The sequence below is a fragment of the Aquarana catesbeiana genome, linkage group LG08, assembly GCF_042186555.1.
Source record: "Aquarana catesbeiana isolate 2022-GZ linkage group LG08, ASM4218655v1, whole genome shotgun sequence".
In the NCBI taxonomy this organism is placed as follows: domain Eukaryota; kingdom Metazoa; phylum Chordata; class Amphibia; order Anura; family Ranidae; genus Aquarana; species Aquarana catesbeiana.
The window spans coordinates 155102034-155127078 of record NC_133331.1 but is presented as its reverse complement, the minus strand read 5'-3'; the positions used below and the strand labels follow the sequence as shown (position 1 = coordinate 155127078).

The 25045-nt window shown below is 45.2% G+C and overlaps 1 protein-coding gene across 1 annotated transcript; it reads left to right on the top strand.

The window, feature by feature from the left end:
* The first annotated feature begins 780 nt into the window (after window positions 1-780).
* Window positions 781-22872, top strand: NDUFB8 (NADH:ubiquinone oxidoreductase subunit B8). The gene is made up of 5 exons (XM_073596588.1): window positions 781-960; window positions 11014-11140; window positions 14580-14679; window positions 19484-19639; window positions 22695-22872. The coding sequence occupies exons 1-5, from the start codon at window positions 807-809 to the stop codon at window positions 22788-22790; spliced, it is 633 nt and encodes a 210-aa protein (XP_073452689.1). The 5' UTR covers window positions 781-806; the 3' UTR covers window positions 22791-22872.
* Window positions 22873-25045: the final 2173 nt, after the last annotated feature.

Here is a 25045-nt window from a genome sequence, read left to right as displayed (position 1 = left end):
ACATGTGATGTTCGAGTCGAACATGCGATGTTCAAGTCGAACATGGGTTCGACTTGAACTCGAAGCTCATCACTAGTCCTTATTTGTGAACATAGGCATGCGCAAGGGGTGTGCCTGGGCACACCCTAATCCTGGAGTTGGCAACCCATCATTTGTGGGCAGGTGACAGGTAAGCTGCAACCCTTATGAGCCGACCCCCAGAACCTGGATAGGATAGGCGGCTGGAGCGGAAATTAATGGACCGATCTGTATTTTCTTCTGCAGCAGCTGAAAGTAGGCTTCTCCTCCTCTTCTCACAGATATTCAGCTGCCACTGGAGGAAAATACAGAGGATTGGTACCAATGTATCCAACCCTCTTGCCCCAGTTCCTGTTGCTTTTCTTTCTGCTGCCCAGGTCCCCCTGTGTGCTCACCTGCTCCCCCCCATTGTTTTAGGATGACGAGTGGGGAAGAGGCCGGTTAATATGTCATAAAGGCATATGTGTTGGAGCTTTGAGGTGCACACCCTAATACAATAGGCTGCTATGTTTGTGAACTTTCCACTTTAAAAAAAAGAGTTTGGCATTTAGTTATACTTTTACTTGATACTTGGCCTCAGCATGGACACAGCTATGAAAACCTACACACTTTCATGTTATATTTGGAACACTCATGCTTTCAGCAGTGTGGGAATTCTATTACCTATCTTTTTTATGCTCTGTGAAGCACAGACTCACTCAGCGCATTCAGTTTGACGTTACGTGAATCATTTTGACCTCGCACTGTCTCCCGTACGCTACGTGTTGGACGTTCTTCCTCAGCTGCGCATGCGCAGTGCTGGTGGGCGGACTACCGTAGTAATCATGGCGGCGTTCAGGGCCGGGTTGTTGGCTGCTATGGCCCGCAGCGCTTCCCGGGTACCCATCGCCGGGCGGAGGGTCGGAGCTGGCTGGTTGGTTCCCTATGCGAGTGTGAGAGCAGGTGGGTAGAGATGTGAAGCGTTAACTGTCTGAGACTCGGGGAGTGTGGAGACCTTCACCTTGGTAGGAGTCACCTTCACCGTGTACATGACAGCTTTAGGATGGCTGGGCTGTCATCCCCACAGGAATGGCTCCATCAGGAGATAGATGGAAGGACTATGTTACCTGCGAGATTTAGGGTCCATTCACACGGCATGTGTGTATTGTCTGCAGCTTCTTGCTGGAAGGAGATCTTCAGAAAAGACTCATCATAGTTCTCGTATTTAATGCTCATTCACACAGGCAGAAAAAAACCTTGCAGAGCATGCGCCAGCGTCCATCATCGGGGGGCGCTGTCTCTTCCTGGTTCTTGCTGCCACCCCTCAATTGTGCGTGGGCACCATCAGGGGGCGCTGCAAGAACCAGGAATAGGCTGTGGCACCTGATGACATAAGTAGATGGTGGCACAGGACCTGGAGTATGGTGGCACATCTACAGATTCCAGTTGAAAACAAATGCTGTCATTTTTATATTAAAGTAGAACTACAGGCACATTTTTATTTTCATTTTGGATAGAGTAAGGGAGGGTTCTAACCCTTCAGATTATTTTTTTTCCCGCCATCTGTATCCCATTGCGGAGATTTCCCTTCACTTCCTGTCTCTTAGCCAAACCGGAAATTAAAGGAAATCCCTGCAAATTAAGGGAATTCCTTGGAGACCCCCAGCTCACCAAAGCTAGTGTCCCCATTTGAAGATTTCCACTTTTACTTTCCTGGGGACAACCCAAATTTGGAGTTAATGGGGGCTCCTTAACGAGGGCACAGACAGAAATAAAAACTGACAGGTGCTCTAAAACATCTCCACTCTAAATGTTTTTCACCATACTGCATTCTCTGCATTAAAGTGGTTGTAAACTCAAATGGCTAAAATTGATCTAAGCCTCCATGTGTTCAATACCCGCTTGCCGACCGCAGCATGTACTTATACTTTGGCAGAATGGCACGGCTGCGCAAATGGGCGTACATGTACGTCCCTTTGAGTTTGCCGCCGTGCCATCACGTGCACGCCGCCGCAAGCTCCGTCAGTAGGATTTCGGGTCCCGCGGACTCAATGTCCGTGGGGATATCCGCGATTGTCTCACGGAGCTGAAGAACGAGGAGATGTTAATGTAAACAAGCATTTCTCCTGTTCTGCCTAGTGACAATGTCACTGATCATAGCTCCCTGTGATCGGGAGCTATGAGCAATGATGTGTCACACACAGCCCCCCCCCCCACAGTTAGACTCACTCCCTAGGACACACTTAACCCCTCCCTAGCCCCCTAGTAGTTAACCCCTTCACTGCCAGTGTCATTTTTAAAGTAATCAGTGCAATTTTATAGCACTGATCGCTGTAAAAATGACGATGGTCCCAAAAATGTGTCAAAATTGTGCGATGTGTCCGCCATAATGTCGCAGTCACGATAAAAATCGCATTACTAGTAAAAAAAAAATATATTAATAAGCATGCCATAAAACTATCCCCTATTTTGTAGACGCTATAACTTTTGCGCAAACCAATCAATAAACGTTTATTGCGATTTTTTTTTTTTTTTTTACCAAAATATGTAGAAGAATACGTATCAGCCTAAATTGAGGAAAAACATGTGTTTTTATATATTTTTTGGGGATATTTATTATAGTAAAAAGTAAAAAAAAAACGTTTTTTTTTTTCAAAATTGACGCTCTATTTTTGTTTGTAGCGCAAAAAATAAAAACCGCAGAGGTGATCAAATGCCACCAAAAGAAAGCTCTATTTGTGGGGAAAAAAAGACATCAATTTTGTTTGAGAGGCACGTCGCACAACTGCGCAATTGTCAAAGTGACGCAGTGCCAAATCGCAAAAAGTGCTCTGGTCTTTGGGCAGCAAAGTGGTCCGGGGCTGAAGTGGTTAAGCAGTGCAGTGTGGTTTGTTTTTATTTTTCTCATTTGTAAATACCTTTTTTTTTTCTTTGTGCTCATTTGTGGTCACCTCCTCTCTCTGTTCTGTATCCTGATCTAAGGGAGCCAAGTGGGAGGGGCTGAAATTCCCCTTCTGTTTTAGGTAAACAGTATAGTCAGTGAATGAAGGCTGAGAGGGGCGGTGAGATCGTGTTCTCACTACACACTACGGAACTGACAGGGAAAAAAGAGGGGGAACTGCAGAGACACACAGGAGAGAAGCTAAATGACAGAGGCCCGCATCCTGACCACGATTTCATGGCTCAGCAGCCATGATAAACGTGGTCAGCTCACAGGAGGGAAGTCAGGACCAGGCAGGTACAACAAGGTACTGTGGAAGATACAAAGGGGCAATTGATTAAGTGAAAGCACTATGCCAGTGTTTTTCAACTCCAGTCCTCAAGGAGACCCAACAGGTCATGTTTTGAGGCTTTCCATTATTTTGCACAGGTGATTTGGTCAGTTTCACTATCTTAGTAATTACCACAGCTGTTTCATCTGAGGGAGATCCTTGAAAACATGACCTGTTTGGGCGCCTTGAGGACTGGAGTTGAGAAACACTGCACTATGCTATAGCTCATGCCTTAATGGGACTGGAGCATGTTTTTTTTTTTTGGGGGGGGGGGGGTGTAACAACCACTTTAAAGGATAAATTCACCTTTGTTCACCACCTTCCCTTTTTTATTTTTTTCTAAATTCCAGCTCCCCTATGCAGAGGCGTCGCTAGGGGGTGGCTATTGGGGCTATAGCCCTGAATCTGGGGCCCATAGTCTCTCGTTGCAGGGTTCCTACCTAACCAGCAGGCTGGGGCTGAGGTGGGCAGGCTGGCTGCATGAGAGAGGTGGAGGAGAGAAGCGAGCGGGTGGACGAGCAGAGATGACACCATCTCTCTCCGAGCACTCCACATCATCTCTCTTCACAGCTGGGTCTCTTCAATGTGGGAGTGAGGTGCAGAGAGATGACATCATCTCTCACTGGAAAATAAAAAAAGGGTATATAGGGAGCACAGGACTAACATGATCCAGAGAAAGTCTCTACTAAATTTAGGCAGTCCAAAATGACAAGAGAGATGTTGGTAAGTATAATGGGGTGGTGGAATGATCTTCAGCAGAAGGGCTGCGACTTTAAAAGACTGAAGCAGGCTCTATAATAATACAAAGAAACAAAAAAGGCGCCTCTAAGTGCAGAAGATTGACAATTTTAATGCCCCAAAAAGGGTTAAAAACACTTACAAAATGGAAGTGGTAATCAGGCACATCATGAATAAAGCTGCATTGGAAGGGATGGCGGTCAGAGGAAGCCTTCAGATGGAATGGATGTGGTCACTGAACACAGCGGTATGGGACACAGGAAGCCGCTGTGAGACCGGCGTCATCAGCTGGAAGGGAGACGAACCCGGAAGTGATGTCATCCACAGGGCGGCTCGATAACCAGCCTGAACCGCAAACAAACAGCCTGGACGAGGATGTGATGTCATCAGAAAGGGACGCGTTTCGGAACCTTCAATCGTTCCTTTTTCAACCTATGGCCATACTGATGACTTGAAAGGAATATATACACACCCACTAACAGTGGATTGGCCAGTGGGCGGGGGCAGCAAGGGAACATTTATTGAGTTGTAATCAGTTCGTTTTGTGCATATAAATGAAGGAAAACAAAAGGATACCTGCTACAGCATTCTAAAAAACATTATAAAAGACATTAAGAACATTAAAAAACTTTAAAAAACTTTAAAAAACGGGATAAAAAGAAGAGGAAAAAATGTGATATAATGGTACGATATATAAAACAATAACCGATCATAGAGCCCGCAAGACACATGACAGAATGGGGATGGTTTGAGCAGGCAGGATGATGTCAATGTTAAGCTACAGGCCTAGAAGGAAACATACTACTATCAATAATTGATCATTAATTGATCGTTAAAATGAGGATGATCCTCATTTTAACGATCAATTAATGATCAATTATTGATAGTAGTATGTTTCCTTCTAGGCCTGTAGCTTAACATTGACATCATCCTGCCTGCTCACACCATCCCCATTCTGTCATGTGTCTTGCGGGCTCTATGATCGGTTATTGTTTTATATATCGTACCATTATATCACATTTTTTCCTCTTCTTTTTATCCCGTTTTTTAAAGTTTTTTTAAAGTTTTTTAATGTTCTTAATGTCTTTTATAATGTTTTTTAGAATGCTGTAGCAGGTATCCTTTTGTTTTCCTTCATTTATATGCACAAAACGAACTGATTACAACTCAATAAATGTTCCCTTGCTGCCCCCGCCCACTGGCCAATCCACTGTTAGTGGGTGTGTATATATTCCTTTCAAGTCATCAGTATGGCCATAGGTTGAAAAAGGAACGATTGAAGGTTCCGAAACGCGTCCCTTTCTGATGACATCACATCCTCGTCCAGGCTGTTTGTTTGCGGTTCAGGCTGGTTATCGAGCCGCCCTGTGGATGACATCACTTCCGGGTTCGTCTCCCTTCTAGCTGATGACGCCGGTCTCACAGCGGCTTCCTGTGTCCCATACCGCTGTGTTCAATGACCACATCCATTCCATCTGAAGGCTTCCTCTGACCGCCATCCCTTCCAATGCAGCTTTATTCATGATGTGCCTGATTACCACTTCCATTTTGTAAGTGTTTTTAACCCTTTTTGGGGCATTAAAATTGTCAATCTTCTGCACTTAGAGGCGCCTTTTTTGTTTCTTTGTATCATCTCTCACTGCCCGCCCTGCAGCACCGCTCTCCTGCCCTCACTAAATGGACCAGTGCTGCCAGCCTGCCACCAATGCAGCGACAATGCACATTTGGTGGCACTGGCTGGCATGGCAAGTTACAATCCACATTGGTTGGCAAATGACAATCCACATCTGGTGCCAGGTGATGTGGCAAGTGACAACCCACATCTAGTGGCAGGTGACGTGGCAAGTGACAATCTGCTAATGGTGGCAGGTGACGTGGCAAGTGACAATCTGCTAATGGTGGCAGGTGACGTGGCAATCTGCTAATGGTGGCAGGTGACGTGGCAATCTGCTAATGGTGGCAGGTGACGTGGCAGTCTGCTAATGGTGGCAGGTGACGTGGCAGTCTGCTAATGGTGGCAGGTGACGTGGCAGTCTGCTAATGGTGGCAGGTGACGTGGCAGTCTGCTAATGGTGGCAGGTGACGTGGCAGTCTGCTAATGGTGGCAGGTGACGTGGCAGTCTGCTAATGGTGGCAGGTGACGTGGCAGTCTGCTAATGGTGGCAGGTGACGTGGCAGTCTGCTAATGGTGGCAGGTGACGTGGCAGTCTGCTAATGGTGGCAGGTGACGTGGCAGTCTGCTAATGGTGGCAGGTGACGTGGCAGTCTGCTAATGGTGGCAGGTGACGTGGCAGTCTGCTAATGGTGGCAGGTGACGTGGCAGTCTGCTAATGGTGGCAGGTGACGTGGCAGTCTGCTAATGGTGGCAGGTGACGTGGCAGTCTGCTAATGGTGGCAGGTGACGTGGCAGTCTGCTAATGGTGGCAGGTGACGTGGCAGTCTGCTAATGGTGGCAGGTGACGTGGCAGTCTGCTAATGGTGGCAGGTGACGTGGCAGTCTGCTAATGGTGGCAGGTGACGTGGCAGTCTGCTAATGGTGGCAGGTGACGTGGCAGTCTGCTAATGGTGGCAGGTGACGTGGCAGTCTGCTAATGGTGGCAGGTGACGTGGCAGTCTGCTAATGGTGGCAGGTGACGTGGCAGTCTGCTAATGGTGGCAGGTGACGTGGCAGTCTGCTAATGGTGGCAGGTGACGTGGCAGTCTGCTAATGGTGGCAGGTGACGTGGCAGTCTGCTAATGGTGGCAGGTGACGTGGCAGTCTGCTAATGGTGGCAGGTGACGTGGCAGTCTGCTAATGGTGGCAGGTGACGTGGCAGTCTGCTAATGGTGGCAGGTGACGTGGCAGTCTGCTAATGGTGGCAGGTGACGTGGCAGTCTGCTAATGGTGGCAGGTGACGTGGCAGTCTGCTAATGGTGGCAGGTGACGTGGCAGTCTGCTAATGGTGGCAGGTGACGTGGCAGTCTGCTAATGGTGGCAGGTGACGTGGCAGTCTGCTAATGGTGGCAGGTGACGTGGCAGTCTGCTAATGGTGGCAGGTGACGTGGCAGTCTGCTAATGGTGGCAGGTGACGTGGCAGTCTGCTAATGGTGGCAGGTGACGTGGCAGTCTGCTAATGGTGGCAGGTGACGTGGCAGTCTGCTAATGGTGGCAGGTGACGTGGCAGTCTGCTAATGGTGGCAGGTGACGTGGCAGTCTGCTAATGGTGGCAGGTGACGTGGCAGTCTGCTAATGGTGGCAGGTGACGTGGCAGTCTGCTAATGGTGGCAGGTGACGTGGCAGTCTGCTAATGGTGGCAGGTGACGTGGCAGTCTGCTAATGGTGGCAGGTGACGTGGCAGTCTGCTAATGGTGGCAGGTGACGTGGCAGTCTGCTAATGGTGGCAGGTGACGTGGCAGTCTGCTAATGGTGGCAGGTGACGTGGCAGTCTGCTAATGGTGGCAGGTGACGTGGCAGTCTGCTAATGGTGGCAGGTGACGTGGCAGTCTGCTAATGGTGGCAGGTGACGTGGCAGTCTGCTAATGGTGGCAGGTGACGTGGCAGTCTGCTAATGGTGGCAGGTGACGTGGCAGTCTGCTAATGGTGGCAGGTGACGTGGCAGTCTGCTAATGGTGGCAGGTGACGTGGCAGTCTGCTAATGGTGGCAGGTGACGTGGCAGTCTGCTAATGGTGGCAGGTGACGTGGCAGTCTGCTAATGGTGGCAGGTGACGTGGCAGTCTGCTAATGGTGGCAGGTGACGTGGCAGTCTGCTAATGGTGGCAGGTGACGTGGCAGTCTGCTAATGGTGGCAGGTGACGTGGCAGTCTGCTAATGGTGGCAGGTGACGTGGCAGTCTGCTAATGGTGGCAGGTGACGTGGCAGTCCGCTAATGGTGGCAGGTGACGTGGCAGTCCGCTAATGGTGGCAGGTGACGTGGCAGTCCGCTAATGGTGGCAGGTGACGGTGGCAAGTAACAAGCTGCATTAGGTGACGGTGGCAAATGACACACTGCATCTGGTGACAGGTGACGGTGGCAAGTGACATGCCCAGGGCTTACATTGATTCTGCATTATGGTGAGTTGAACCACTTGCTTACCACCAGTGTGTCCCCCTGCCCATCCCTCCCCTCGTGGGCCTGCAAAAAGGTTGTTGACCGCTGCTATGGGCTCTAGCCCCAGATCTTTTGCAGACCTAGCAACGCCCCTGCCCCTATGTATTAAAGCATTAATATACTTTTTTTTTTTGCAAAAATATCAAAGCTTTCCATTAAATCTACAGACACTTCACTTGTCCTCATCAATGTTTCCAAATGTATCCATTAGTTTTGCCTTACTTCCTGGTCAGACTTTAGGTCATGACACAGGAAGGAGTAAACCAGCTGACCTAATTGGTACACACCCTGCATCATCCACCCTCCTATCTACCCACCCTTTCCCAGCTGCAAGTTTTTTAAAGCAGAGTTCCACCCATAAATGGAACTTCCGCTGATCGGATTCCCCCCCCCCCCCCCGTTGCCACATTTGGCACCTTTCAGGGGGGGGGGGGGGGGCAGATTCCTGTCAAATTCAGATATCTGCTCCCACTTCTGGGGAAAGATCATCGCACAATCGTAATGACCGGCCCCTCCTCCCCCCCACTGCCTTATGGGAGACACACAGGTCCCAGAAGACAGCATGGACCATTCAAAAAGTGCACAGCGACTTGCGCATGCGCAGTAGGAAACAGGCTGTGAAGCCGTAAGGCTTCACTTCCTGTTTCCCTTAGTAATGATGATGGCGCCTGCCACCCGGAGCCGAGGGACGGGTTGGCTTCGGGTGCCGACATCGCAGGTTCCCTGGACAGGTAAGTGTCCCTATATTAAAAGTCAGCAGCTACAGTATTTGTAGCTGCTGACTTTACATTTTTTTTACACAGGCGGAACTCTGCTTTAAATGAAATGCAATCAATCAGTGATTGCACTTATTTCACTGTCCTCGTGGATGTTTGTACAATCAGATTGTATAGTGTATGGCCATCTTTATACACCTAAAATTACTAGTTGCGCGTTCAGTGCCATTAATTGTTAATGGCTCCCCAAACACACATTTTGCCATGTGAAATAACGAGTGGCAAATTCTGCAAAACGCACAGTAAAAAACACGCAACCCACAAAATGCCAAAACGTCCCATAAGCCACATGTGGTGTAGCCAAATGAAATTAACAGGCTGCCCTATGCGTGTCAAAGGAAAAACGAACCACAAAACGTTCGCTCCCACTATGCTAGATGTGAATGGGGCCTGAAAGTGAAATTGGTGTGGTAACACAAGAACAATGAGGCTCCATTCACATCTGTGCATTCCTTACATTTCAGGAATGCACTGCACCAAAAATCACATTTAAAAATGCACCAAGCTCCGCTCTAAAAAAAAAAAAAGTTCTGAAGCTTCTTTGGGGCGATTGTTGGGTGTAGGGCAGACCATTCAGGTGGATGGGCTGCCCTATGTGTGATGAGTGAAAATGCTCCAAAACGCATGTGGGAATGCGAGTTCCCACTATGCAGAGATTGAGTGTTTCTGTCCCTCCTATGTACTTTTATAAAGATGGCCATACACTATGCAATCTGATTGTATATTTAGTGAGAAGGGTGATCACGGATTGATTGCATTTCATTTAAAAAACATGCAGCTGGGAATGGGTGGGTAGGTAGGCGGGTGGATGATGCAGGGTGTGTGCTAATGAGGTCAGCTGGTCAACACCTTCCTTTGTCATGACCTACAATCAGACTAAGAAGTAAGGCAGTAGCAATGAATCCGTTTGGAAACATTGATGAGGACAAGTGAAGTAAGTGTCTGTAGATTTAATGGAAAGCTTTGATATTTTTGCAAAAATAGTACATTAATGCTGTATTGGTACATAGGGGAGCTAGAATTTAGAAGAAAAAAGAAAGGTGAACTTATCCTTTAAGGTATCAAACGCCCTACCGACTATCCTATGCCCATCCCCCCCCCCCCCCCCCCCCCCCCCCATGCCTAAGCACCTATTTGGCTCCTGTTATTGACCCAGTATTGCCCCCTCCCCTCCTGCTTTCACAGATGAAGCTGAGGGCAGCGAAGCCATAGGCTCCTGCTGCTGTCATTCAAACTCCAGTGAGGAGGGAGTAGGGCGTGGCTTTTCACCTGTGTGTGTGTCTATAGATGGCCCAGCTTGACAGCATGCATGGGTACCTCGTTGGCAATTAACTTGCTACAGAAGGCACCCAAAGGATGGTTGGGGACTGCCAGAAAATATGGTAATTAACTTTTCTGTGCAATATAATTGCACAGAGCAGGCAAGTTAAAAAAAAAAAAAAATCGTATCACTTTAAATACCAAACAGGTGGGACAGTGCTACAACCTCCCTAATAGCCACAATTCCAGGTACTGGTTGCTCAGGCAAAGCAGCTTCTGATAGCCTCCAGTGCTATGTAATCCACAGGAGAAAGCCAGCACTCCGGTATATCCTTTATTGAAAAATGGTACAGCTGATTACAAAAACGCAGAGCGTTTTGGCCGTTAGGCCTTAATCATGCCCGATTAAGGCCTGACAGCCAAAGCGCGTTGGAGTTTTTATCAGCTGTCTACCCCATTTTTCAATAAAGAATATCCATTTGTGCTGATATATCAGAGGGCTGGCTTTTTCCTGTGGATTACACTTTAAATACTACTTAGTATTTTTGTAATTTTTCATATCGGTATCTTTTTATTAATGCAAAGTTTAGACTTCAAAATCAGTCAGTTACTGGAAGTGGTTACGATGGCATGAAAATGCTGCCATGATTTTGGTTGGGCTTGCCTTTTTTCTTGTGATCAGATAACCAGTGCCTCTGTGAAAACACATACCTTTTTTTATTTTTCATCTGAATCCATAGCTCCTATATACAGGCTAAATGTTGGAATAGTCTGAGATGCAGGGTAATGTAAAGCTTGTAGTGTTACCTACAGCAAACCCTTAATGCCCCAGGATGTATTTTTGGTTTAAATGTTAACACTTCTCCTGCTTTTTCCTTCAGCTCATGATATCCCTCATCATCTGATGCCTGGACCCTATCCCAAAACAGCAGAAGAAAGGGCGGCTGCAGCTAAGAAATATAATTTGCCATTGGAGGACTATAAACCATACCCAGATGACGGAATGGGGTGAGATTTAAAGTTGTGCTACACAAGTGCAGATCAATTTTGGTATTAAAGCTGCTTATCCATTGACAAATGCTGTGTTTTTTTTTCTTAGAGGTGTATGTGCCATCAAATGTCGGCAAGCAGGCACTTAACACCTAAAGGGCTTCTGTTGTATTTTGACCTCCAGTACCAGGCACTTCCCCTGAAAATCGTTGGCTCCACTCATTGCTTGTGAACTGTTTGAAGAAACAACTTCAAGTATGACCACCTTCCATACTGAGTATGGCTCTAAATCCAGTATTGATCTTGTGGAGCATTTTTCCGTTGCTACCAGAAAAGCAGAAACCTAGAGTAAAGTGGTTGTGAACCCTTAAAATATACCCAGTGATGTGGCCGGCCTCAGGTGATACATGGAGATGAATCAAATTCTTCTACAGTCTTCTCTTCCCTACATACATCTGTTCAAAGTTCAGAACTTGTACAGCCTGTCTGAGCTGTGAGTAAAAAACTGGGTGGAGAGCTGAAGCTACACTCTGCAGAGCTCACTGAGGAGAGCTCTTAGAGCTGATTGGAGGAAAGGGAACCCCCCCCCCCCGAGAGAGCTGAGGCTGTCAATCAGCTAAAGATCCCTCCCCTGTCACCATTTTTTTCTTGGTATCAGGAAAACTTGTCAGAAGTGACTCCTGCTGATTGCAGATGAAAGAAGCAGCAGACAGGAATGACATTTAGTGCTCTTATTCGGGACTAGTACACACTATAGAGGGATATGCTTTGTTCATGTCTGAGGTTTACAACCACTGTAAGGACAACACATCCCAAGTCACCTCCAGGCATACCAGACTGCACACTGTTCCAGTGCTGTCACACACACACACTGGATCTTCTTTTCTTATTGACAGCTTATACTATTGGTTTGTTTTGCCCCTCCTCAGGGTTCAAGTGTACCTATAACTAATATTTTGTTGTGTTTTTTGTTTTTTTTTGGATAGAATGGGTAAAAGTTGTCCATGTTTCTGTATGTCCTGGTGTTAATTGTCACCAGAATAGAAAGTGATGGTAAGCCAAAATGTTGGTGTCACAGAAGAGGAGTTAAGGGAATATCTTTCAGTGGTGACACCTGTTGATTTCCTCTAGATTCTCTTTTGTTTGTTGAACGGGAAATGCGGTAAAATCCCCCCAACAGCACACAGCAATTCAAGTATATGTAAAGCCAAAATCTTTTCTAGTGCTTATTCACACTATGTCTGCATAGATCATCACAGGCCAAGGCACATAGAAAACAAAGTTATTTTGTGACTCTTCAATAAAGTTAATCCTTTGGCGCCAGGTTTGCCAGCCTTTTAAGGGGTTCTGAAAGATGGGGGGTGAAGTTATGATCATGTGACCACTGTAATTTGCTGTTGCAGCGTTTGCATGATCGGGGCCCTGTTCGCCAAATCCCGATCATAAACGATGACCCAAGCTGCCGGTGACCAAACAGTGGAGCTGGCTGACGCATATAGGTGTACAGTTGGCGTTAAGGCGCACCTGCAATGCTGGCAGATATGTACGTTTTGCCAGTGGGGAAAAAAAAGTAAACAGTGTGATTAGTTTCAACAATGCACAGTGTATACGAATGCTCATGTGTTTTAGTGTAGTGGTGTGATCGAACCCTTGTTTTTAAATTAGAGAAGGGTTAAAACCCTCTATCAGGTTTCTTTAGGTTTCCTTTGTTCCACTGGGAAGAGTTGCATTCACTTCCTGTCTTGAGGATGATGGAAATGGGAGGTATCTCTCCAAAATGAATGGAATTCCCATCTAAGAGGGGTTCAGGTGTCCCATAGTGGAGAATTTTCCCTCACTTCTTTCTCTGATGACATTTCACAATTTTTGGGGTTTCCCCTACTGTCTGTCTTGGTGACAGTGGTTAGCAGGACAAATAGAGATGTGGCTCTTACTGAGGGGACACGGATGTCAATAAAAACTTGAGGGGTCTAATCTTTCTACACTTAGGCTTTTTTTTTCTAAAATTAGAGATTTTCTGTGAAATTGTTTATTATCTGTAGATTTACTCCTTCAAGAAGCATCACAATTTTGTAATTTTATTCTTCAAGGCTGATCAAAGCGTTATGGTGTGCAGCAATTGGTGGCTTAATTGGTGGCTTCTTCTTTTGGAGACGGTCATCCATTCATGGCAAATTAACAGGTTCTCTTATAAGCACGACCACCCCACCTGCTGATAATCTGAGCTGGAAGTCGAAACCCTGTGCATATTTTGTGTCAGGTTAACTTCTCGTTGCTCCTCCTCCTCCTCACATGATTGTGTTTGGGCTTGGTGAATTGGCTGCTCTGACCTGAGCACTGCATCCTTGGAGGAAGTTGGATGCTCCTGTGCACTTACAGTATATTGACTGGAAATTTTAAAGACTGTTCCAATCAGAGGACATTGGATGTCCCTCCACGCTTGGATGGCCTGGATATTTACAGAGGACTCCAATGGGGTGACGGTGGATGCCTCTCCACAATTCGATGGCTTGGATATTTACAGATGGCTTCAATCAGAGGCAGTTGGATGTTCCTCCACACTTGGATGGTCTGGATATTTTACAGAGGGCTCCAATGGAGGGAAGTTGGATGTTCCACACTTGGATGGACTTAGGTATTTAAAGAGGGCTCCAATGGGAGGAAGTTGGATGTTTCTCCACACTTGGATGGACTGGATGTTTGCAGAGGACTCCAATGGGGTGATGCTGGATGTTCCTCCACATTTGGATGGACTGGATATTTACAGAGGGCTCCAATGAGAGATAGATGGATGCTCCGCCACACTTGGATGGACTAGGTATTTACAGAGGGCTCCAATGGAGTGACTTTGGATGTTCCTTTACACTTGGATGAACCGGATATTTACAGAGGGCTCCAATGGGAGGAAGTTGGATATCCCTCCACATTTGGATGGACTGAGTATTTACAGAGGACTCCAGTGAGAAGAAGTTGGATGCTGCTCCACATTTGGATGGATGAGGTATTTACATAGGGCTCCAATGGAGTGAAGTTGGATGTTCCTCCACACTTGGATGGACTGGATATTCACACCAGGCTCCAGTGGAGTGACAGGGCAGCAGAGCAAAGGTGAGTATAAGTGATTGAAGGATTGCTCTTACAAGAGTGCCTGTCACCTTTTTATGTGTGAGCAAATTGACAGATGTGCTTTAGGAACAGTGGGTGGTTGCTGTTGGGTTCTGCATTTTGCTTTGTGCCTACTTGCAAGAGACTTCAATGGATTTATCACATACACATAGCACTCCATAAAATGTTTTTGTGTTTGAGGAATGATCATTTTAGGCTATAACTTAATGTTATAATGTTGATTTATAGTTTTTGTGTGTGTTTTATCCTGTCTCACATATTTTGATGCTTTTATAATTTGACAATGTCAAATGCATCCTTGTAAGGAAAAAATTATTTTTGTATTTTTCAGCTATGGAGATTATCCAATGCTTCCTGAAAAGTCACAGGAAGAAAGAGATCCATGGTACACGTGGGACCATTCTGATTTTAGGAGAAATTGGGGAGAGACGGTAAGAAGTTGGTTATTAACTTGATAAAGAAACATTATTTTTTTTTTTCCACAATGCCATAATGGCAATTAAAATAAACCTGTCCTATTGCAACAGTTCTGGCACCTGTTCCTGTCTGTATGCTTAGATGCTGAAAAGTCATCAAACTTAGGGTAACTCATGCTTCAGTGTCAAAGGTTGATTTCCTGCCCACCACTTTCTGCTATCACTATTTGTCAGTATGTCTGGAAGTCACTCTAAAAAACAATAGTAAAGTTTGGGAGGATGGAGTAGCAGTCTAGAGATGGATATAATAGAGCCGCCTGGGCACCCCAGGACACTTGCGCAGCTCTCTTAGGATATGTACAGGTACCTGATTTCATATCCCTGGTAGTCTATAATTGTACCACATTTGGCACTTTTTGGGGGGGAGCGGGTAACTTGTTTTGACAGGTACCCGCTCCCACTTTTGGGTAAGAGGGTGAGATCACCGCTCGGCCATCTATGACATTTCAGGCCCCTCTTCCTTCACCCCACTGCCTTCTGGAAGACGCACAGTTCCCAGAAGACGGCGGGACCTTTCAGAAAGTGCAGTGCGACTTGTGCATGCGCAGTAGGAAACGAGCTGTGGAGCTGCATGGGTTCATTTCCCGTTTCCCTTACTACAGATACCTGCGCCCAAAGACGATTCACGAATCAGCTAGGGGTGCCGACATAGTGGTATCCCTGGACAGGTAAGTGTCCTTATATTAAAAGTCAGCAGCTACAGCATTTGTAGCTACCGACTTTTAATTTTTTTTTTTCCAGGCTGGAACTCCTTTTTTAAGTGATATTAATATCTGGCAATGTAACCCTTCCATACCTCTTCAAGGCATTGTGGTTACTGACTAAGAATATGCAATAGATGATTGCTGCAAAATCGTCTGCAGAATGCCTCAGGTTGTCGTTGCTGTTTATGCAAATATTACTTTGGGGCTTTTCCATGGATTGAAATACATGCCCCAAGACACCTTTTCAATGCATGCATACATAAAGAAATGGCAGGAAATGGGATCTTGCTAGTGATTGAAGAAAATGAAGCAGTTATAATAGCAGCCGCTGGACCTGTCCTCCCAGGCTAACATAAATCTGTAGTTCTATTAGACCCTCCATCTCTAATTTGGGCTCCAGTGCAGTCAATCAAATAGATCAGTCTAATTGGCTGCTTCACTGGCCACTGTGCGGCCGGTAAACGCAGAACCGGAAGTGATGAAATGGTCATTGCTTCCAGGTTCTGATGTCAGAGTGGGAGGAACAACTTCAAGTGGTTGAAAAGCCTTGAAGGTTTGCACCTTAATGCATTAAGGTGCAAACCTTCTGTGCTGTAGCTCTCCCATCAACATCGGCTCCCGCTGCTGTCAATCAAATTCCGTGACACGGGAGCAGGGGGCGGGTCCCGTTGTCAGTGTCAATGAACGCAGCAGCGGGACTCTGGAGCCAGTCATCACAGGTACCCCCATGGAAAGCAGCTTTCCGTGAGGGCACCTGATGAAGAGCAGGAGCCTGTAGCGCCAGCGGGGGACCCCAGAAAAGGAGGATCGGGACTGCTCTGTGCAAAAGCATTGCACAGAGCAGGTAAGTATTGACATGTTTGGTATTTCATACAAAAAAAAAAAGGTTTACAACCACTTTCAGTTCCTCTCACTGTGATTTCAGAGCTGGATGCCGCCGGCCGAATCGTTCTTGGGTTTCTCGATTTATCGGGAGAACACGATAAAGGCGGCAGGTGGGGTTCCCCTTATGCCACCTGTAAAAATATTCCGCGGCTTAGCCACTCGGACTACTTTTACTTGAAAGAGAATCCCTGGGACTAAAAACTGATACCGGGATCACGGGTGTAGCCTCAACCCATGATCCCCATATAACTGCTTCCCTACTGCGACGTGTATATATACTCTGGCCGGTAGGGAAGCGGTTAAATTAGTCCCAAAAATATATGCCATGTTGTCCTATGTTTGAAAATTCATTGACTCGCATAGTGTTATGAAAATCTTTTAATAACGTCCAACACAGTCCTGTTGCACACAGCTACTCCTTGTCCCTAGCCCTGCTGACAGCCAAGGAACTGGCAGGGGCAAGGGAAGATCTGATTTATCATTGTTTGGCTTCCCCAGCACCTGCCTTTGCTTACAAGAGGGCTGGGGAGTGGGCACAGCTACATTTACCTGAAACGTAGAGACTCTCGTAGTGTAAGAGGTGATTTAAAAGGACAGGTCTGTGTTTAAGCACATCAATGGCAAATCATTTTCAAACATATCCTGCCTAGCCTATACTTGACAAAAGCAAAACTTTCTGCAAAACTTTTTCACAATTTCATGGACAGATTATGGTCTTAACGGAGCCATCTTTGTCCAGGGCTCAGAAACACCCCAGCTTTTCTTCTGCTTGCGTTCCCCAACCAGAGTCAGACTCTGATGTGCCAGTCCTAGAGGACGCAGAATCAGAAGGGAATTAAGATGCTATTGAGGCAGCGTTGGAGGAAACTGCAGAAAATTTCTCTCCCTTGCATTGCCACCACTTTGAAAAGGGGGCTTCATGCAACATGCTTACTAACATTGAAAATCTAGTTGCCTCTGTCTGCAAAAGCCTTGACATTGTACAGCTGGACTCACCTTTGCCTCACCATACTCGTTTGGGCACAGAGAGACCAATAGATACTTGCAAAACATTTCACGATTATGAACAGATAGAACAGTGTTTCTCAACTCCGGTCCTCAAGGCGCCCCAACAGGTCATGTTTTCAGGATTTCCCTCAGATGAAAAGGATGTGGTAATTACTAAGGCAGTGAAACTGATCAAATCACCTGTGCAAACTAATGGAAAGCCTGAAAACATGACCTGTTGGGGCGCCTTGAGGACTGGAGTTGAGAAACAATGAGAATGTGCAGGCTATGATGATTGGGTCACTCCTGAAAGGATTTTCACTCCCCCAAAAATCTTTGCTGAAATCGGTCCAGTGGAAAAAGCGTTTGCAAAATGTGGGTTATCCCTGTGGTCGATCCTGTTTTCTGTGCCCTAAACAAACATCTTGCTGTACCTGAAGATGTTATTTCTTTCAAAGATTCTGCTGATGGAAAATTTTACATACCTACATACTTTTAAGTGGTTCTAAAGGCAGAAGCTTTTTATCTTAATGCATTCTATGCATGGAGAATAAAAACCTGTGTGCCTCAGCCCCCTAATACCCCATCTCAATCCAGCGATGTTGCATGAGAGTCATGAAGTCCAGGGAGTTTCCCCCCTCACTGGCCGAGACGACAGCGGGCGCCATTGGCTCTCGCTGCTGTCAAAGTCAGTGAGCCAGTGAGAAGAGAGAGGGGGATGGGGCCTAGCCGCGGCTCCGTATCTGAATGGTCATACAGAGCCTCGGTCTGGGTACCCCCATAACAAACTGCTTGCTGTAGGGGCACTGGGCAGGAGGGAGGGGCCAGGAGTGCCAACGAGGGACCCGAGGAGATGAGGATCTGGACTGCTCTGTGCATAACCACTGCACAGAGCAGGTAAGTAAAAAATGTTGTTTTTTTTTTTTGTTTTTTTTTTCTTTCGTTTAAAAATAACAAAGACTTTAATATCACTTTAAGTAAGTGAAATCTGCACATTCTGACACAGCAGTGCCTTACAATGTGAAGGAAGCTGTAAGGATCCCAACAATATTGTCTGGATCCACCTGGCTGCCTGATTGACAGCTGGCTTTACCTTTCGGTGTGTGGCTAAGAGTCATGGCCAGCTACACCCACCTCCTCCCAAGCCCAACACTTTAGTACAGGGGTGTCTAACCTTTTGACCTTCCTGGGGCATATTGGAAGAAAAGGAATTCTCTTGCGCTGCCGCACAAAATACTCTAACAATAAGAAGAGCTGATGATGCAGCTCCTCCTGCAACTCTCTCGGTAGGTGTGGCCGCCAGACCTGTTCACTATAAGGTTACCGGTAGCCGCACCTATTGGGGGCTCTCTGCACAGCCAATGACATAACCTGTGGTGATGGCTGCTGGACACAGACAAAGTGCGCCCAGCAGTGACCACCGCAGGTAATCGCTGGCTGTGTAGAGAGCTACAAATAGGTGTGGCTGCTGGCGACCTGTCATTATAGTAAACTGGGCCGGCAGTTGCACCTACTCACTGAGAGTTGCAAGAGGAACTGCCGCTACAATTTGCACCTGCCCTAATCGCCCGTGTAAATGTACCCAATGGATGGGGAGGTTTCAGAGGGCCTTGGGGGGGCGGGGGGGCGCAATTGAAATCATGCAGCACCCCCTTAGATCCGTCCATGCAGCATTTACTTACTTGGCGCCCCTGTATTCCCTGATGCCAGTGCTATTGCATGCATTTGCCTGGCTTGTCAACGTAGCCTGCTATGTTTGCATGGCATCCCCAGAGCCCCTACATTTGTGCATGGGTCGGGCTTGTCTGTGTCAGATGCTGTGCTTGCACAGCATCCCCAGCGTCTCCCTGGATGGGCCCTGGCCACATGCTAAACTCTCTGGGGCTATGGGTTGGACACCCCTGCTCTAGTGAGTGCTGGAGGAGAAGAGAGCAGTGACAGTCGCTACCCTTTGCTCCAAGCAGACCAAGAGCTGAGTGACCAACGGTTATGTGAACACTCAATTCTCTGCCTTTGAGTCAATGTGGGGTAGCTGTAACATAATATTGATGCTGCTGCATTAAGGTGAGCGTGTTTATTTTTTTAAACAAAATCCATACTTCACCTTTTAAATCCTTGGTATACAGTTGTAAAATGTTCTACTGCTATACACTGGTATATAATTTTTTTGGTTTTTTTTACAGCTGCACTGGGACTTTGATAAGTACCTCCGGAATAGAGTTGATACTTCACCAACCCCTGTACCCTTTGATTGGATGCTTAAAGTGTTCCTTGCGTTCATGGCCTCTATGGCACTTATGTTCTACCTTGGAGAAAAGTTTCCATCTTATGCTCCGGTTGTAAGTATTGGATTTTTTTTTACATTGTACAATCTGCTGTTTGCATACCTCAAATCACTGAATACAATATCTCCAGTTAAACCCAATCTATTGTAGCCATTATTTAAAATGAAAAGCTCCTAGTCTACAAATGCTTTCAGCAGCCTGCAGTCTCTGCCTGTTGCTGCCACCAAATCCCTGGAACATTCTGGCAATGGTCCAGCACTTGTAATCTTTTGTTCTACATTTGCACAATTTTTACTAGTCTGCATTTAAGTGTGAAAAAGAACCTACGTTGAGGCTTTTGAAAGTTAAAAATGCATACAGTTACTACAGTACAATCATTTTCACAATGGTTATCCTTTAAGATGCCAGTAGTCGTAAGATAACATGTTTAGCCCAGCTGATTATTTTATGTATGGGGTGGCCAGTTATGGTCAGTTGTAATTGTTGATCTCTGTTGGTTCCCCCCAATAAGTTAGTGCTGACCTTCTCTGCTTCCCCCCACTTGACATGTTTAATGTTGGCTAAGTTACTGTCCTCTAAAGTCTATGGCCAGGTTAAAATCTCTGCATTGCAATATAGCACACAAATAAATGAGCTTATTTTAACCACTTCAGCCCTGGAAGATTTACCCCCCTTCCTGACGGGCCATTTTTTGCGGTACAACACTGCATTACTTTAACTGACAATTGCGCGGTTGTGCAACACTGTACCCACATTTTATTTTTTTTCCCTACAAATAGAGCTTTCTTTTGGTGGTATTTGATCACCTCTGCGTTTTTTTGTTTTTTGGGGGGTTTTTTTGCGCTATAAACAAAAAAAGACCAACAATTTTAGAAAAAACAAAACAAAAAATTTTTTTTACTTTCTGCTATGCAACCTATCCAATAAAAAAAATGTAAAAATTAAATTTCTTCATAAATTTAGGCCAATATGTATTCTGCTACATATTTTTGGTAACATAATAGGCATATATTGATTGGTTTGCCCAAAAGATATAGCTTCTATAAACTATGGCATATATGTATGGAATTTTTATTTTATTATAATTTTTTTACTAGTAATGGTGGCGATTAGCGACTTTTATAGCAAGACTGCGATATTGTGGCAGACAATCAAACACTTTTGACGCTTTGTGGGAAACCAGTTGCAGTGATCAGTGCTAAAAATATACACTGTCACAGTACTAATGATACTGGCTGGGAAGGGGTTAAAGGGGTTGTAAAGTCAGTAGGTTTTTTATATTAATGTGCTTAGCTGAGAACCATCCCCCGTGCCCACACTCCTGGGATGTATGACATCATTTGGCTAGGCCTGGAAACCAGGAAGTAACTGCAGAAATGTACAAAGTTTAAAAGGACTGCCCTACATGTGACAAACGCGCCAAAGAAACTCATGTACCTTTTTGGGTGTTGAGCTTCACTTGTTTTTTTTTTTTAACTGCGCATTTGTCGCACGTCTGCTGCGTTTTAGTGTCATTAACAATTAATTCTTTTGCATTCTTTTGTGCACGGTCACAGAATGCTCAGATCTGAAAGCAGCCCAAGAGTAGCTGAAAGCCACTACGCCCTAGGAGGTGTAAACTCTGCTGAACACATGATTTTAAAAGCTGAACCCGGCGTTTAGAAACGCCCATTTTACCGCGTTTGCGTCTAGAAGCGTCTGCAGAGCAGAGAATGACATTTTGTGACCCAACTTTGGGGCCCCGTATCTAGGGGCCACTTAGTGCTAGGAACCCCAAATTTGCATTGCTAACAGAGTAGCACGACACCATATCCAAATTTGGGGGTCCTAGCACCAAGTGGCCCTGAGATACGGGGCCCCAAAGTCGGGTCGCAAAATGTCAAGCACTTCTGCAGCAGAGAATTACATTTTCCGACCTGAGTTTGGGGCCCCATATCTTGGGGCCACTTGGAGCTAGGAACCCAAAATTTGGTGTGCGTTTAACCTTGTTGTTCCAGAAGCAAAAAAAATGGGTTCAGACGCAAAAGTTTTCCACGTTTCAGACGCCAAATGCGACTAAACGCCGGTACCGCGTTTAGCCGCGTTTGCGTTTATAAGTGTTTTTAAAGGAACCCTATTTTTTGGACCAAAAAACACAGAAATATGATGGTAAACTGCAGCAGAGAATGACATTTTGCGACCCAACTTTGGGTCCCCATATCTCGGGGCAACTTGGTGCTAGGAACCCAAACACAGTGGAACACTACAACATATCCAAATTTGGGGTTCACTTGGTGCTAGGAACCCCAAATTTGGTGTGCTAACACAGTGGAACTAACACTACATATCCAAATTTGGGGTTCCTAGCACCAAGTGACCATGAGATATGGGGCCCCAAAGTCGGGTCACAAAACGTCAAGCATTTTTCTGCAGCAGAGAATGACATTTTGTGACCCGACTTTGGGGCCCCATATCTCGGGGCCACCTGGTGCTAGGAACCCCAAATTTGGATATGTTGTAGTGTTCCACTGTGTTTGGGTTCCTAGCACCAAGTGGCCCCGAGATATGGGGCCCCAAAGTCGGATCCCAAAATGTCATTCTCTGATGCAGTTTTCAATCATAACCTAGTCGCCTGACAAGTCGCCTCCCGTTCTGTGCTATGGAACCGTTCTAAGGGGAGCGACGCAAGTCGCTCCGACTTAGAAAAAGGTTCCTGTACGACTTCGGGGGCGACTTGCATAGACTTCTATACAGAAGTCGTTTTGCAAGTCGCCCGGGCAGTCGTGTGCAGGTCGCCTCATTGAGGCGACCTGCAAGTCGTGTTGCCCCTGTGTGAATGGGATCTTAGTATTGGTAATCATTGAACTGGGAAAAAATATGCTGAAAATGGTTTCTGACATTTCTGCATACTTTGTTCCAGATTAGTATAAAAGCTTAGTGGGTCAGCGTACAGTAACCTGTTCAGAAGGAGGTCAGCAGTGGCGGCTCTCTGATTTTCTTATGACTGGTTTACGTTAAAGGTCTTTTAACCTAAACTATTATGTAAAATGGTATCTTGCTATTGCTCATGTCATATATAATATAATATTTAAAAATTATGAATTGAAAATGTAATTTTGTCCCATTTTAGGCTCCCAAACAATATCCATACAACAACCTGTACTTGGAGCATGGTGGGGATCCTTCTAAAGCACCTCCTGAAGTCAAAAACTATGGATTCAAATAGATTGATAGAATCTAATTCCTGCTGCATGTCTGGTCTTATTAATACAATAAAGTGGCACTCTAACAAGTATTTATTAAATATATATGAATGTCTGTATTCTTATGGCATTGGGGAAATGTGCTGCATAGTAAAACATGAAAGGACGACCGTAAATTCAGTAAGTGTGCAAGAGATGACTGTAATGGGTTATGCATGGACTTCATCATTTTAGAGGATTTACTTACCTGCTTGCTATTATCAGGAGGTTATTTGAAATGTATTGATGGTCAAAATGTAAAATAATATATTTCCCCATTGTATTTCAATTATTTCTAGCCTACTCCTATTAATCTTAACAATCTTGAAATTTGTAAATTTACTTGTGAAGATCCTCACACTTTTACCCCCTTGAATTTTGCAACACATATTCACTATGTCCTATGAGTAGGCACTGCTGTGTCACACATTTCACAGAGCCTGTTTTCTGAACTACAGAGGTGCTGAGAAGAGGATTTTCAGGAGGTGGAATCATTACCGGAATCACTGCTTGCAAGGCACCATGGGATATGTAGTCCTTAGAAATTGAAAGTAAACAGAGGAAAAAGCTGCAAAGCATGCAGGGATTTGTGAAAAGTGATAGCAGACAGGCAGCGCTCATAACATGAAATTGGATTTCTGGATTGGATTGCCAAATACTATTGTTAATACAATGCTGATGGTATAAAATGAAGTGTATGCTGTGACCATAGATGTCCTATAAAGATATATTACTAATCCAAAATGATGAGTGTTATAAATTGCACTCTCTATAGATTGCTATAAGACCAAAGACTCTAACCACTAGCAGTAGACCCAGGATTTATGTCTTTCCTGGTGTTTGCTTCAGTTCAATTTCCATAGAACATTTTTGAGAAACAGATGGAAGATGGAATGGTGCTTTTGATGCAGTGATGACAAAGATCCTGATGTTTCAAAGTGTTCTTACTGAGATCTGGAGTCAGTTTACCACAATCACCAATCAGGTTGACTCTAGGGAAGGTTTGAATCTGATTGGTGTTAGAAGGAAAGTGGCTTCACTTCTTGGTAATAATTGATGCATCAGGCTGCATGATTACAACATCATAAGTCAGGGAAATAGTATATTTCTAAGCATATTAGATCAGTGAATGATTCACTGAGCTGCTGTAAATAGTACAGTTATCCAACTGACCTCACACACAACTGGAATTTTGCCTACATCTAATGTTACTATGGGAAAGACTATACTGTAGTTTATATGTAAAGGTGCATTGTCCACATATTGCAAACACTAGAACAGGGTCTCTCCATGAGATTTAGAGGAGGAAAAAGGGAGTTGAGAATAAAAATAAACAGTCAAAATGTTTATGAAGAGGGGCAGAGAGACTGAAACTAGAAAACAAGATTTGCCCAATAAGGACCCTTTCACATGGGCGTTCTATGTTTCTGCTTTTATTCCGTCTGTTGATGGATGAAAAACAGACACCCATGTATTTCTATGGGGAAGCGGATGATCATCTGTTGACATCCGCCTATGTCCTATTCTAATCTATTTTTTGAAACGGAAAAAGGAAGAGCAAGGTGTGACCTGGCACAACCACCATGACATGCCTCCTTCCCTATTATACATAGACATAAAAAAAAGCAATGGTCATGGTGCATGTCACTGAAAATTGAAAATGCAAAGAGTATACAAAGTAAAATTATATTTAAACAAGCAAGATTAAAACATTTCATAATCTCAAAATACATGATATAGTTCTTATGTGATATGGCTATTGTAGGCCCAGCTTGTAAGAGGGGAAAAGGGGGAGTCAGAAGCAATGTCTGACCTGGGGCTGAGGCAGGAACAAACCCGTCCAGACCAGGGGAACAGCCATGGAGCAAGCCGGGTTTCCAAGTGTGGTCCATATAAAATGAGGAGTAAGGGGGGACACCTCTAACCTGCATGGATCTGAAAAATATACACATATGTATATAGGTGAGTATAAAGTGTACATGTAAATAAAAATGTTGATGGATAAAAAAAAAGACACCCATGTTTTTCTATGGGCAAGCAGATGATCATCCGTTGACATCCGTCTTTGTTGAAATCTGTTTTTTGAAACGAAAAAAAAGCCCTATTTTTCTTCAGTTTAAAAAAACAGAATTGAACCTAAATGGATGTCAATGTACAAACAGTCCGTTTTTGCATCCGTTGTTATGCGCTGGCACTGGCTGCCATCCTAACAACTAATGAAGACAGCTGAATGTAACAA

Excerpts from the sequence above, each read along its gene's own strand:
- NDUFB8 (XM_073596588.1), top strand. The coding sequence starts at position 807 with ATGCGCAGTGCTGGTGGGCGGACTACCGTAGTAATCATGGCGGCGTTC. Across the intron at positions 961-11,013 it reads CTATGCGAGTGTGAGAGCAG|CTCATGATATCCCTCATCAT; the intron begins GTGGGTAGAGAT and ends TTTTTCCTTCAG. Across the intron at positions 14,680-19,483 it reads GGAGAAATTGGGGAGAGACG|CTGCACTGGGACTTTGATAA; the intron begins GTAAGAAGTTGG and ends TTTTTTTTACAG.